This window comes from Theropithecus gelada, chromosome 12 (assembly GCF_003255815.1).
Source record: "Theropithecus gelada isolate Dixy chromosome 12, Tgel_1.0, whole genome shotgun sequence".
NCBI classification, from domain to species: domain Eukaryota; kingdom Metazoa; phylum Chordata; class Mammalia; order Primates; family Cercopithecidae; genus Theropithecus; species Theropithecus gelada.
The window spans coordinates 42159051-42173646 of NC_037680.1; the positions used below are offsets into that span (position 1 = coordinate 42159051).

The 14596-nt window shown below is 34.2% G+C and overlaps 1 protein-coding gene across 1 annotated transcript in view; it reads right to left on the reverse strand.

Annotated features, from left to right (window-relative positions):
• Positions 1-203: 203 nt before the first annotated feature.
• GALNT3 (polypeptide N-acetylgalactosaminyltransferase 3) overlaps positions 204-14596 on the reverse strand; it is a 98969-nt gene continuing 84576 nt past the window's right edge. The window contains exons 6-13 of the mRNA XM_025405426.1: positions 14435-14584; positions 11867-12101; positions 11273-11390; positions 9580-9780; positions 7388-7519; positions 7082-7183; positions 2146-2298; positions 204-1310 (exon numbers count right to left, since the gene is read on the reverse strand). Of these exons, the coding sequence (XP_025261211.1) occupies positions 1188-1310; positions 2146-2298; positions 7082-7183; positions 7388-7519; positions 9580-9780; positions 11273-11390; positions 11867-12101; positions 14435-14584 (1214 nt within the window). The 3' untranslated portion in view covers positions 204-1187. The remainder of the gene's footprint in view (positions 1311-2145; positions 2299-7081; positions 7184-7387; positions 7520-9579; positions 9781-11272; positions 11391-11866; positions 12102-14434; positions 14585-14596) is intronic.

Sequence of the window (14596 nt, forward strand, 5' to 3'; positions counted from 1 at the left end):
GGAAAAGTATCAGAAATTAACACAAAATTTTCTAAATATTGAACACAGAAATTTTGCTATTCCTCATTTTTTGTGCCTCAAGAAATATCTGATGGCTTTACAAATGATAGGTGCTTAGAAATTCAGCATATAAAATTCATTTTCCCCCACCTATTATCAATTATAGATTTTACCCAAAAGAGGAAAAACACTTAATCAAATAATTACAATAGTGTTGAGGACTTTTTATTGTGTTTTCTATATAGATAAAAAATAAGGCTTTTTGATGAAAAGAATCCATTACAAAGTCAAAAATCCATTACAATTATAATTAAATCAGTAACAAAATTTAGCTTTAAATGAGTCAAGTATTCTGCATTTGAAATTTAATATCACAAACATTCAAGATTAGTGAATTTTGGTAAGAAAAAAAACACTAGCAGAAAGGAAAAGGACACCTTTTCAACAGATAGTAATTTATAAAAGTGTTTTTAAAAGTGCTTTGGGAAAACACACAGTATCGTTACTTAAGAAAAGTCATTTAAGGAAGACTTAAGTGCTTCAAGTGGAGTGGGTTGCAGACTAAAAAATGGTTTAAAAATTTCCAAGAAATTTAAGTGTTAAAAATACTCCTCTCCTTATTCAGTTTCATGTTTAAAGAAACATTTAGCAGACAAGTAAACCAAAGGCAAAAAAAAAAATTCACCTGCATTTTAAAATAATAAATTCTGGATCTGTAAAAGCTCTTGGTTTGTACACAGAGGCCAGTGCTGACCTTCATTGATCTATTTCTATATAGTTAAAAAAATACAGTAACAAATCTTTCTTCCTATCCCCCCAAAAAACTAGGGAAAATATTTTAAATTGTGAGTGTGTGAATGTAGCTATATATATCCCTAAGTGTACAAAACACACAAACATCACTTTACTTCGAAAATTATTTTCATCATACTGTAAACATCTCTTCCCCTACATCTGGACATTTTGAAATAGTCTTTGGTATTACTAGTTACTGTGCTTTGAAACAGAAACTTGCAGAATTTCTGTAGTAGTGCTACATAGATATTTTAAGATATAAATAAGAAAAATGCACTTGGAATAAGTTACATTTAGCTGCTTTTGCATAATTTTCAAAACCTACAGTGTATGCCTAGTCACAGTTTTATGAGAAAGAATGTCTCCTTTTTCAACTTAATTTTAAGGAACACTTAATCATTTTGGCTAAATATCCATTTTTGGAGTGGATCTGATGGGTTGCATGACACTAAACTTGGATGCTCTCCATTTGCTGAAAGGCACATTTTTAAGAATGGATTGTATAGAAGTTGATCCTAGAATGAAAGGAAACAACAGACATTAAATTTCAAGACTCATAGTTAAGTGATAAATATGAAAAAGATTTTATGGCTTCATTGAAGCAAACCTAATAGTAAATCTTTCTAAGGTGAGCCATGTCTGATAAACTCTTTTTGACTTCTAGTGAAAATGCCACCTTTTTAAGCTACTACTGTTCAATTAGTAAGGTATTACATAATGAAGAGAGGCAGACAGAACAAGGTTTGAATCACATTTTCAAACAAGAAGTATTCCCTTGATATATTCGTAAGTGACAAACTCTTAAAAACATCATAAATCATAAAAGCCAGTGTTAAGGTTTTCTAGTATTGCACAAAACAATGTTCGGGTAAGAATTGCTACAATACAGCTAAGCCTTAAACATGTTTAAAAACAGAATAGACCTGTTATGTATTCTCTCAATTCTAGGTTCATGAAAAAGTGCTAAAACAGGGTAGAAAAAAATTAATCTCTTCAAGCGAGAAGATATAATAATTTTTCTTCTCTCTGCCAGAAAAAAAAATATGACTGTTGCCAAAAGCATTATAAGAAACCCTAAATAGTAAAAAGCAAGCGACTAATAATAATTCACAGAAGTGCTCATCTGCATATATCATGGTTCAACCAAGCAACTTAATTTTTTGTTACTAAGAGTACTTAATTCATAGATATATTCTCTTATCACATGGGTAGAAACACATAACCACAAAGTTAATAAAGAGAGAAATTCTGATAGATAATATTAATGTACCATGTTCCACTCATTTTCCCAGATAAGCAAGTAGAGCTAAGAAAAACAGTTAAAGAGACGAATTAATTGCACTGAGGTACCTTCTGGATCTCCCATATCTGCTCTCCAGTGACAACTGTCTTGTGACCTTTGTAGGTACATGCCTTCAGCTGAACGAGGCCTTGGGCAGCATGAAGACATAATTCCTTCTGGATGTTGTGCCGGATTTCATGTTGAGCAGAGTATTCAAAGTACTATGGAAGGAATACACTGTTATTGACAAAAGCAACCCATGTGCTCAGTTGCAAAATAAATAAATAAATCAGCACCTCATTAAATAATGAAGTCATTTCTATTTCAACAAAATAATACAATAAAAATAGTTATCAGAAACATACACTGAGTTTTTATGATAGACGATACAATAGCCTTCCTTCATCAACAGTTGGTTACTTCATTAAGAAGGTACTGTCTTCCTCCCATACCACAAGTTGGAAGTTATCAAGGAGAATGGAGACTACCCCAGGCATTCCTCAGAAAAGGGAATGAAGAGCTAACAAGCACTTTAATTGCCTCTCTCCCACAAGTGTTCCATTGCTCTTCTTCATCTCAATTAAAAGTGTTTTCACTAAACTAGGGACTTCAGGGTGTTCACCATGCCTCAGTTTTCTCACTTGAAAATGGATAATTTACTAGTTCCTACCCCATAGGGTTATGAAGATAAGTGGGTTAATATGTATAATATACTTAGAACAATGACTGGCACATGGTGACTTTTCATACATTTTAGCTATTGTTACTATTGACGCTTCTCTTTCTCCACATATCCAAATAATTCGTCCCTTAGCTGTACTATTTCTCTCAGATGTTAACATCCCATCCATTCTTACTTCCGTCTACTCACTTCTTTTACTCAGACTCTCAGAATTTTACTGAAACACCTAGAGCTACCTCCAGTTTCTGTTCCTATCATCCAGTAATCCAATCTGCTGCCAGATAGTCTTTTATAACATTGGTTTGATCCCTGACTGCCCTTGCTTAAGTGAATCACTACTGTTGCTGAGCTAAAAGTCCACACTCTTTAATTGGTACATGAAATCTATCATTTTTGATCTTGCATCAACCATTGCCCCAGTTATATATTATGCTTCTTTCACACAATTCCACCAATCAGAACATGTGTATCTATAATTCTAAGATTTTGCTTTACAGTCTGTCCTCTGCCTGGAATATATTTTTGACCCTTTTCTGCCTGGCTAACTCCTTTTTAATCCTTCAAGAGCCAACTCAAATATTACCTTCCTTCTTTGGCTTTGCCTGATTTTGCCCTGCTGCACAAAATTACACTCTTTTCAAGGTTCCCATAGTACATCAGACATAACTTTTCTAGCACTGTATTAGAATTGTGTGTGGTATATAGAGCTGGCTTCCCCATAGACTGAAGTCAGGTAATTTATGGAGTCATAAAACCCATTACAAATCCAATATTTCATAATATTGACATTATAAAGATAAAATAAGTTAACATAATTGATTTTCAATAATGAAATAATTAGTAGGAGCATTAGTATTTGTTAAGTCCTTATTACATGCAAGGCAGGCACTGTGTTAAACTCCTTATGTATATTAGAGCAGGCACTCTACAAACATTTGCTGAATTCACAGAGCCACATATCTTGAGTTTCCCTACTCTTAGTCTCATGCTTAATTTATCTCCGCCCACAAGCAAAACATCAGTCATTTTTATAACTAGTAGTTCTTCAGATGGAAACACTGGAAGAAAATCATCTTCCAGAAATACTGGAAGATGATGAAAATAGCATTCTAGCTATACTTGGCTAAGAAAGAGAAGCCTTAAGATCTCGAAGATGGTAACAAAGGCTGTGAAGTATTTTACCCATTATTAAAAAGTCATTAAAATAAAAATGATAAAAAATTGAAAATATTGACAGTACTTTGGTAACAAAAAAGAGCACATAATTGAATAGCTAAGAATGTTGGAGAGGCCCATTACTTAGAACGAGTAGAGAAAGTGGAAGAGGCAAAGCAGTAAACATAATCAAGTTATAATGACTCAAACTGCATTGCTCTAGTAATATTGGCTAACTTAGTCACATAACCAAAATATTTATTTTTACTTGGCATACATGAATACTGTTACAATGAAGTTTTATGCTATAAAGACATTATCTGATCAAAAGTAAAAGGAAACATGAAAAATGATCAAGTTATATAATGTCACGAAATTTTGGCACTCAGGGAACTGAAATTTACAAAACGGTTTAAGTGCAATGCTTGATTAAAAATAAAATGTCAAGGAAATGAACCAAAATAAAATCAATAGCTGTGTTAGGGTAACAAAAGCCAAATTTTTCTATTTAATATGTACACCAGATAATATTTATCCTCCTGTTCAAAACTCTTCAACCATTTCTGTCAAACTCAGAATTAAGTCCAAGTTTCTTAATGGGGCCTGTTAAGCCCTACATGATCAGGTCCTTATCAATGTCCCTGACCTCATTTCCTACTCCTCTTTGCTAGACCACTCTGTTCTAGGCACACTGGCTGTCTGCTTTCTCCATGTATCTGCCTCTGGGCCTCCACCCTTGGAAATCCTTCCTCCAAGATGAGCATCTTTTCCTGGAACACTCTCTCAAAGTATTCAGGCCTCCACTCCAAGGTCGCTTTTCCAAAAAGGTCTTCCTTCACCTCTTAAAATAACCACCTCACCCCAAAACACACTATTCTCTTACCTGCTATATTTTTCTTCATGCCCAAAACTACATATTTTTTTCTTTGTTCCTGTGGAACATAAGCTCCACAAGATCAGGAGCTTTGTCTTTTCACTATGGTAACAGTCATTACAAGCTACTTTATAGGTTCTAAACAAATATTTATTGAAAGAATATGTGAATTTTTCCCATCCCCCAATTTCTAAAAGATAGCTATATTCTACTTAAAATATAAACATATTTTTGATACAGAGCTATCATAAAGCTGTTATTATCTTTATGACAATAACAGAAAAATGGAAAAAAGCAATGTGTACAATATATCCTCAGCTTTTAAGATGAAATAAATGTAATGCTAGAAGAAGCCTAAGAGAAATTTATAAGGATTTACATTTAGTGATAAGATTTTTACAAATGCAGAGATATTTCCTTTTGCTCAAAATCTTAATTTTTACAAGCATAGATCAGTGCTATTTCCATAGAATGCAATTATTTATGTAACTATTTTTCTTCTAATATATGAAGGGTAACAACATTCTTAAAAAGATGCATATAGATTTATGCACATACACATATATGTACAGATATATGTATATAGATATAGGTATAGATGTATGTATGTCTATATGTGTCCATATATATCTCCATCCTATTTCAGAATTACACCTTAACCATCCAGCAATAGATCCAGTTCACCAGCTCTGGTTTCTGGGCATCTGTATCGTCTGCCCTCAGTAGAAAGATTGGTTTAGGTGAATAAGGATTAGAACTAGATTAAGCTGAGCCTAATGGGTAGGAAGAAATACAGAAGAGGATGGACCAGGAGATAAACTGGTTCTTTTTTCCTAAAACTGACATCTCAAAGTTTCATCCCATTAAAATAGGACATCATGGATATTAATTATTGCAAAACTCCTCCACATACATCTTGGACTCTACATCAAAATAACTGCAATGCCCATAAGAGATACTCCAGGCTCTTCTCTTCAGTTCACTTTCCTTCACACTCTTCTTATTCTGTTGCCATTCCCAACAGCCACTTCACTAGCTCCTACCTACTTTTTTTTTTTTTTTAATGTTTTCAAATGTCATCTTTCTCAGGAAAATGTGTGGCACCCACTCTCATTCAGATGCCCTTTTCTATACCCCGAGAACACTCTGAATGCTTTATCCTCAGGAACTGCTAGTTTACCGGTTTCCTAAAGGAGTTAGAGTCTAAATAGCTTGAACTCCTCAGAGTATCTGGCATACAGGGCTCACTCAATTAATTTGTTGAATGAACAAATGAGAGAAATAGTCTAATCTTTCCAGGAGTTAATTTGCAAAAGGTAAGGAAAGGAAGCTTAAAAAAACAGAAACTTTGTATATAACATGTTCTCTACCCATAGGCACGTTAAATAGTAATATTTGACATTTGAATCTTAATCAGTAAAATCGTCAAAAGGTAGTAAAGCAGGGATGTCACTAATCAAGGAGAATCGTCCTCTTTTGTGGGAGAAGGAGGAACATATTGAAATAATATTGTGGCCCACAAAATTAATTTATAATGCTCTATTTTGTTATTAACACTTGAAGTAATTTGTGATTCAATACAGTTATATGTGGCCTTTATGTGTAAACTTGCAAAATTATCATGCCAATAGTCATGCAAAAGTCAAAGCACCAAAGAGCTAAATAGAAGTTTCTTTTTTAAAAAAATTCAAATGGCTTATTCTATTATTTTCTCATTTTCGTTTTTCTTCTTTTTTTTTTTTTTTTTTGGTTTGTGTGTTTGTTTGTTTTTGAGACAGAGTCTCACTCTGTCACCCAGGCTGGTGTGCAATTGCGTGATCTTGGCTCACTGCAACCTCCACCTCCGTGGTTCAAGCAATTCTCCAGCCTCAGCCTCCTGAGTAGCTGGGAACACAGGCATGCACCACCACACCTGGCTAATTTTTGTACTTTTAGTAGAGATGAGGTTTCACCATATTCTCCAGGCTGGTCTCGAACTCCTGGCCTCAAGTGATCCACCCACCTCAGCCTCCCAAACTGCTGGGATTACAGGTGTGAGCCACTCTGCCCAGCCTCCTTTTTTTTTTTTTTTTTTTTCTTAGAATGGTTAAGCTACTCAAATTGTTTTCAGAGCCAGAATAAAAACCAAAAAAATACTCATCAATATCAATTGCCAAACTCAGTCCAAAAACATTTCACACACCAGCTTACCCAAGTGTAAAGCTGCTTTGGGACTTCTGAAATATAGGCAACATCTCACTTGTGCTGGTAAATGCTTTACAAGTGAAGGATTTTTAATGCAGTGAGTGCTCACCTGGTTTCCCCCAAGTCCATGACATGTATACATAATTAATGGTTTGCCTCCTTGATTGTTTTCTCCAACATCCAGACATAGAGGCTGACCAACGCTTTTAATCTAAAGGAAAATTTTCAAGTTATGAAAAGTTTTTTAATCCATGTGGTTTATATATTTTTAAAATAACTTAGAAAGTAATGTTAATGATTATAATGTAAAATCTCAAAAGCAATAAACCAGAAAGTATTTCAGCAATTTTCTTAGAACCATAAAGGTTAGTGGCAAAGAGTATATTAAGTAAAAAAGGAACAGGAAAATACTCACATATCCAGATATAACAGGATTAAGGTCTGGCACATACACCTCTGGATAAATATTGTTCAGATACCATGTAAAATTTTTACACTGAAGGCGGTGTTTTATTTCAAATCTTTTTGAAAGATCACCAAATGCTTTCTGTAGAAAGATGAGAAATGAAGGGAATGCTTAATTAAAACAACATTGAGAAAGTACTTAAAATGCTACTATTTTTATTTCTATTTAGGTATTTAAAAAAATCCATGCTAAAAATTCAAGAGGCAATTCAACAGCCTTCATCATTCATTCAAGTAAAAAGTATGTCTGCCTGTTCATTTCTGGCTTTAACAGACAGTCAAGACCACTTCAGTGCTGATTAAAATACTAAAACGATGCTATTTTATTCTTCATTTGTGCCACAAACATTCCCTACAAGACAAAGATTTCTAGTAAAATGTTGTGGGCAAAGTAATGGTGGTAGGCGCATCCAAAATTGGTCCCAACTTTATACCTAAAAGTGATCTGCAAAGTGAGGTGTGAGAAATCAGGTAAAGACAAACTGTGCCAATACACAATGCAACTTCTATCTCTTCTCCATCGAGATCACAGAAAACCACCAGCAAGAAATAACCCACTGGGAGTAACTTTTCTAGTTTCAGGATGTTGCTTGTTGTTAACAATATCCCCAACTGAACCTTTAGTATAAAAAGGCAATTTTCAAGTTAAATGAATTTTATTTTCCTTTATTTTAAGGGACTAAGAAAATAATTAAAAAAAAAAAAACTATTATTAAACTTCAAGGTATCTGACCTACAGGCAAAATATTAGAGAAAAAGTACATGTAATATCTAAATGTATGCAAAAGTAAATACTCAACCTTATCAGTTCAACTAAAGAAAATATTTTCTTATGCCAACTTCGATGTCTTGAACCCAGGCATTTCAGCAAAAAGTATGAGTCTTTAGGACTTCTGGCTAGCTTATTACATTTACCATGTAGATCTATGTGTCCTGTGGTAACAAACAGGTATTTGCTGACTCGTGTGCCCCTTTGTGGGGGACAAGCAGAGCAGAAGCTTCATTTAGTGCCCCTTGCCTGCTTAGCCAAGTGCTATCACTTTGTCTTCACCGCCTTGGGTAAAAAGATAGCAATCTAACTCAATAGTGCTCTGAATTTGCATCCTAACAGGGAGATACTGGAGACCAAAGAAAAGGCGAAAGAGGTAACCAAATCGTTCTTTACCACAACAGCCAAAATATTGATACCCTTGACTCCCAATAAATACTCCACCTTCCCTCGCCCTGCAAATTAGCACTATTTCCTATAAAGAGACGAGTACTATTCACTGAAGCATGGTCTTAAACTATCTAGTTAATTTACCGTATCTAGTATTAGTAAGACTATTAGAACTTACTTCTAATATATTAAGTTTCATGATTCTGCAGAAAAGAATCTATTTATGGCAGGTTAATAACAAGAGTACCATATATTTGTTAGCACATATTAAGTTTCATGATTCTGCAGAACAGAATCTATTTATGGTAGGTTAATAACAAGAGTACCATATATTTGTTAGCACTTATCACTTTCTTATTTCACAGCTACTCTGGGAGAGAGGCAGGATGTGTATTTCATCTCTTAAAACACAGGAGAGAAAAGAAACATGTTAAGCATGCACTCCATGTCCAGCCACCTTGCAGCCACTCTATGAAGTGTCTTCCCTATTTTACATTCTCAAAGACTTTGCCAAAGTAACATCTCCAGTAAGTAGTGAAACTAGAGCTTGGAAAAAAAAAAAAAAAAAAGGCTTGGCACTCCTGGTTTATTCTCACGCCACATTAAGACACTATATCTCCAGTGCAAAAAGTCACTTAGAACCTTTATTTAGGTGTTTTTATTTAGGTGTTATATCTCCTAAAACCAGTAAAAACAGTTCCACTTAATTTTCTTTGAGTAAAAAAAAAAAAAAAAAAGAAAAGAAAAGAAATATCTTTCATATTAAAAACATCAAGTAGAATTCCTGATTTTTAAAAAGCAGTTTATTTAGCTTTTTTCTTAAAAATGGAAACTCGGATTCCTAAGTTATGTACTTTAAGAGTTAAAATTAAAAATCTACTTTCAAATTTTTTGATGTTTTGTACTTGAGATGAATTGAAGCAAAAGGATATGTGAACTTGTTATAGGTTTTATTGCAGTTTAACTACTTAGCTTTAACTTACTTGTTTAACAATTTTTGCTGCATCTGTATTTCTCCTATAAAATATTTCCTTGTATTCATCCATCCAGACTTCTGCAAGGCGAACTTGGTTTCTAGCAATCACCTGAGTGCCTTTTGGAAAGCTATGAGGGCTTTTGCTGCGAAAAACATGTCCAACAACAGAGCAAGGCATAATCTCCAACTGCCCACCACATTGCCATACCTGATAATTAATGATATTTGTTTAAATTTACAGTATTTTAGAAAAATCAAATTGTTGCTTTTAAGTTCACCTTTAAGATATTATGAAAAACAAAATTAAAGAAGAGATTACAATATTACAAATAGTCTCTGTCCCCTGCCATTTCAACTTAAGTTCTTAAATGTAAGGAATTATTTCATTAAATGGCATAGACACTAAAGACAACAGAAGTGCATTTTCAGTAAGTTAACAAAATGGTGATTTCAGATTTTTCATAAAAATGAATTCCAGGCTTTTGTTTTTGCAAATAATTATGTAAGTTCTCTAATATGCACAGAAAACTAAAGGCTCTTACGCATTTGACTTCGTCTGAACTACCAACATAGTCCCTTCACTTAAACTAGAGTTTCTCTTCTAAGCTTGGGTAGAAGTGGACTCAGACCCTATTTACCTCTTGTATATTCAATTTTGTAACTAAGAAAACAATTCCAGATGGCTATTATTACCAATGACCATTCTATTGAACTTGCAAAGTAGTGGATGATTATTTAAAAATTCATGCCAATTTAGAGATAAAATGTCAAAAAAAACCCTGATTTGCATTAATGTTAAATAAAATGGCAAATCATGAAATCAATGCCTTTTCACTTAAATATCTTAATAATTGACTCTGCCATAGTTACCAAGCAAAGAATCAGAAAATAAGTCATATTTAATACTATGTGCTAGTAGTAGAGCAAGTGATTACAATCTCTTTCTCTCCTTTCTTTCTTGAACAAATGAGAAGACTCAGTGATACGTTCAATTCAACAAACTGTGCTTGTGACCCAACATGTGCTAGGGGTTGGAAATACTGAAATAAATAAACAAGACCCCGCCATAAGCAGTTCAAACTTGGCTGAGATCATCACTGCCAGTATGTGATGGAGCCAGAGCCAAAACTTAAATCTTCTAACTCCTAGTTCAGTTCTTTTTCCACTACATTCCAGCCTAAGAGATGAAAAATGAATGATAAAGTTACTGCAGAAAATGAAACTCATGAAATCAAATACATAAGGTACATACGGAGTCTACCCAAAGCCTTTTTTTATATTAACTTATGTATAGAAAAAATCCAGCTCATTCAATCCAAACAGTTAAGTCCAATGTCCTTTAAAATTATTCATAAATGTTTTTCCATTCTAACTCCCTTGATGATCAACTCATTTCCTGAAGCACTAGATTTAATTATATTTATCTTGGCTGGAATTCAGTAGCTACAAGTGCATTAATTGGTGTTATTGCCTGGACACAGGAGTTTAACTGATTCCTCTTGTTGCATTGGCAACAATGAACAAATATATTAAGTTACATATTAAAAGAAAATATTCTTATTCCAAAATTTCCAGCAATTAAGTTTTAGAAAGCACAAAAAGTAGAGTGCGCACATCTGTAATCATCTGTACCAGCCAATTAGAACACAATATATTTCATTGTTTAATATATCTGCAATATTTAATTCCCATAAACTTACTCTGAAAGACATTTCTATATTTTCACCTCCCCAGATTTCCATTTCTTCATCGTAACTTCCAATATACTCAAAATATTCTTTTGATATGGAAAAAAGTCCTCCTGCAAAAGTGGGTGTTCTGAAAAATAATCCATTGTCAAATTTTGTTATAAAAACTAAACAAGATAAAACAGCATATTTTAAGAACTGAATCAAATTTAAAAAATTAAAGCCATATCACGTTTTCAAAGCTTTTATTCAGATTAATAAAAACTAGAAATGCTATCTTCAAAGTCAAGATTTTTGGGGTTGGGGGGAGTACCTCGTGTCTGCTCCCATTGGAACAAACTTAAATGTCTTATCCTAATCATGCTTTAAGATTTTTAAGTAATGATTGATGAGGAGGACATAAGAGCTCACTTACTGCTACCTCTTACTCAGCAACATTATGAGTAAGTGAGTACACAAATTCATGACTTTTAGATTCTCTTTATATAGAATATGTGTGTTCTTTATCAATTACCTCAGAGGCAATCGCTATAAAGCAAACAGTGTGTACGTATTCAATGTATGGTACAGGGTGTAAATATAAAACTCTGAGAGCAATCATCTTACTTAATTGGGTAGGTTTCATCTTTCCTTCTTTGCTTCTCATGATCAGGAAGTGACTCCCAGCCAAATGAAAGACTCCAGTCAAAATTTCCACGGTTATGGTTACTTCCATAAGGAGAAGGTTTGTTGAATTCAAACGTGTTCAGATCTATGGATGCAATATCTGGACTCACGACAGCTGTGTAGTTCTCAGCTATTCTGGCCAACAGAGGTTCTAACCAACCATAGAAACACTCACCTGGAGGGAACAGAATTTTAACTAATTCAATAAAAACAATGAAGTTTGTTATTTAGTTATTTAGGTGAAGGTTTACAGAGAAATGAGAATAACAGAGTCAATTTGTGTTTTGAACATGTATATAATAGAGACTTCTTTCTCCCTCAGATTTATTGAGATATAACAGACAAAATAAAAATTCTACATATTTACAGTGTGTATCATAGTGTTTATATATGTATACATTGTAAAATGATTATTACAATCAAGCTAATTAACATATCCATCACCTTATTGGCTTATGGAGTGGGTGGTTAGGAACATTTAAGATCTACTCTTAGCAATTTTTGAGTAGACACTACATTATTATGAATTACAATCACCACATTGTACAATTGATCCCCAGAAGGTGAGATTTCTTAAAGGTTTCTTGTGATGAGATTAAGGTAGGATGAAAAAGGTGAAACAAGATTCAGTACAGTTAGAAAAACTCCCCTACAGATGATGACCTTCTTTCTTCTACAAAAGATGCAAAATAACATTAGTGTATTTAAAGTTTAGATGATGTGTTAAAATGACCTATGAATCAAAGGTAGCTTTTTGCTGTTCCACGTCACCTGGCCCTAAACGTGTTCTGATTTATTTAAACTTGTGTCTCCCTGAGTAAGGTACAGTAATTGAAATTTTCATTTATCTGACTGGGTCTTAGGAGAAAATAAGGAGTCAGTATAAATTCCGATTTTAGCAACTAGAGAAGGACCATTCAAAGCTGCCCCAGACCTAATATAAAGGGAGGGCCAAGGAATTTCATGCTGAGATAGGTCTGGGCCCTGCTCACAGGCTAGGTTGTTTTAGATAACACACAGCAAGTTCAGCCAATGAAGTGCTGTCCTATTCTGGGCTCCCCACAAAGCAGTATTTGGCAGTCATGGTCCAGGAGGACCATCAGACACATTCACCCAGTGGGTAGTGGGTAAGAATGTCCAGTATGATCTTATTGTAATTTTGAACAACGAGAAGAAATACCAGAGGATGGTATTTTCCTTTTTAAAACACCTCTCTAGGATTACCTTTAGTCTTCTCTTCATTTTCTAAATGTCTGGTATTAAAAGAGAATTGAATGTGATGGCTCTAAGCAACCCAAGCACATGCAAAAGCCCTTCTGTAATAATCAGTGTGTGCTCAAAACCAGTAATTGGGTGAAACATAACCTAAGCACTGGCCAATTCAAAGCTAGACATTCATAGAGTACAGCCCACTAAACTCAAAGCTCAAGGGACTAAATGACATTTTAGTAATAACTAGCATGCATATGACACATTGACTCTAAAAATGCTTTCTAAATACTTTAAAAAATTTGACTCTGAAAAAAATTAAAGGACAAAGAAAAACCAACAGCAACAAAGTCAAACAAAAATTGACAATGTTTATGTAAGGGATACCAAAGAAGATGGGATGGGGCACCCCTAACCCGGCATAAAAACTATATATATAAATATATTTTGGTTTTGTGGGTTTTTTTGAAAATTCGCAGACTCCTTTTTATGCCAAGGAGTCTGCAAATAAAAAAAAAAAAAAACTAAAATATAAAAAAGCAGCAGTACTAGGACAAAGTTTAATGATAGGGTGGATTACATTCATTCATTCACTCATCCATCCATTCATTCATTCATTCATTTTGAAATGGAGTGTCACTCTGCCGCTCAGGCTAGAGAGCAGTGGCACAATCTCAGCTCAATGCAACCTCTGCCTCCCAGGTTCAAGTGATTCCCATTCCTCAGTCTCCCTAAGAGCTGGAATTATAGGCACACGTCACCATGCCTGGCTAATTTTTGTATTTTTAGTAGAGATGGAGTTCTACCTTACTGGCGAGGCTCGTCATGAACTCCTGACCTCAAGTGATTCACCCATTGCGGCCTCCCAAAGTGCCAGGATTACAAGCATGAGCCACTGTGCCCCGCCACATTTAAGTAGTAAATAAGCTTTCACTCAAAGTGTGGGAATCAAAAAAAACAACAACAAAGAAAAAAAAACAACTTTTTTTTTTTTTTAAACAGAAAAGAAACATGAAAAAAAAAATTAGGCATGGATAACTGGCTGGAACAGCTAGTAACTGGAGAACATTAAAGTTGAGGAAACTTAAACACAAAGGAGGTAAGAATTCTGCATAAGTGAAAGGAATTTTCTCCGCTGAGCTGTTATCTGCTTGGGCTGTCATTGCTATAATCACCAGTTGAAAACGCTGTTAAAGAAAATGCAATTAGGCATTTAGAAAAGAAAAGCCTTCCTTACTTTTTAAATTAGAGACAGAGGGAGGGAAAATGTTACAACCATATCCATACATATATACTTACAGTGAGCATCTAAAAATGTGAGCGTTTCAGCTGTTGCGACTGTTGCTCCTAGCAACCGAGCAGTGATCAGACCTTTTCTTTCTCTTTGTCTGACTATTTTTACTATAGAAAATTGTTTTACATATTCATCTAGTTTATCATGTAAGTACTCTGTAAGGAAAA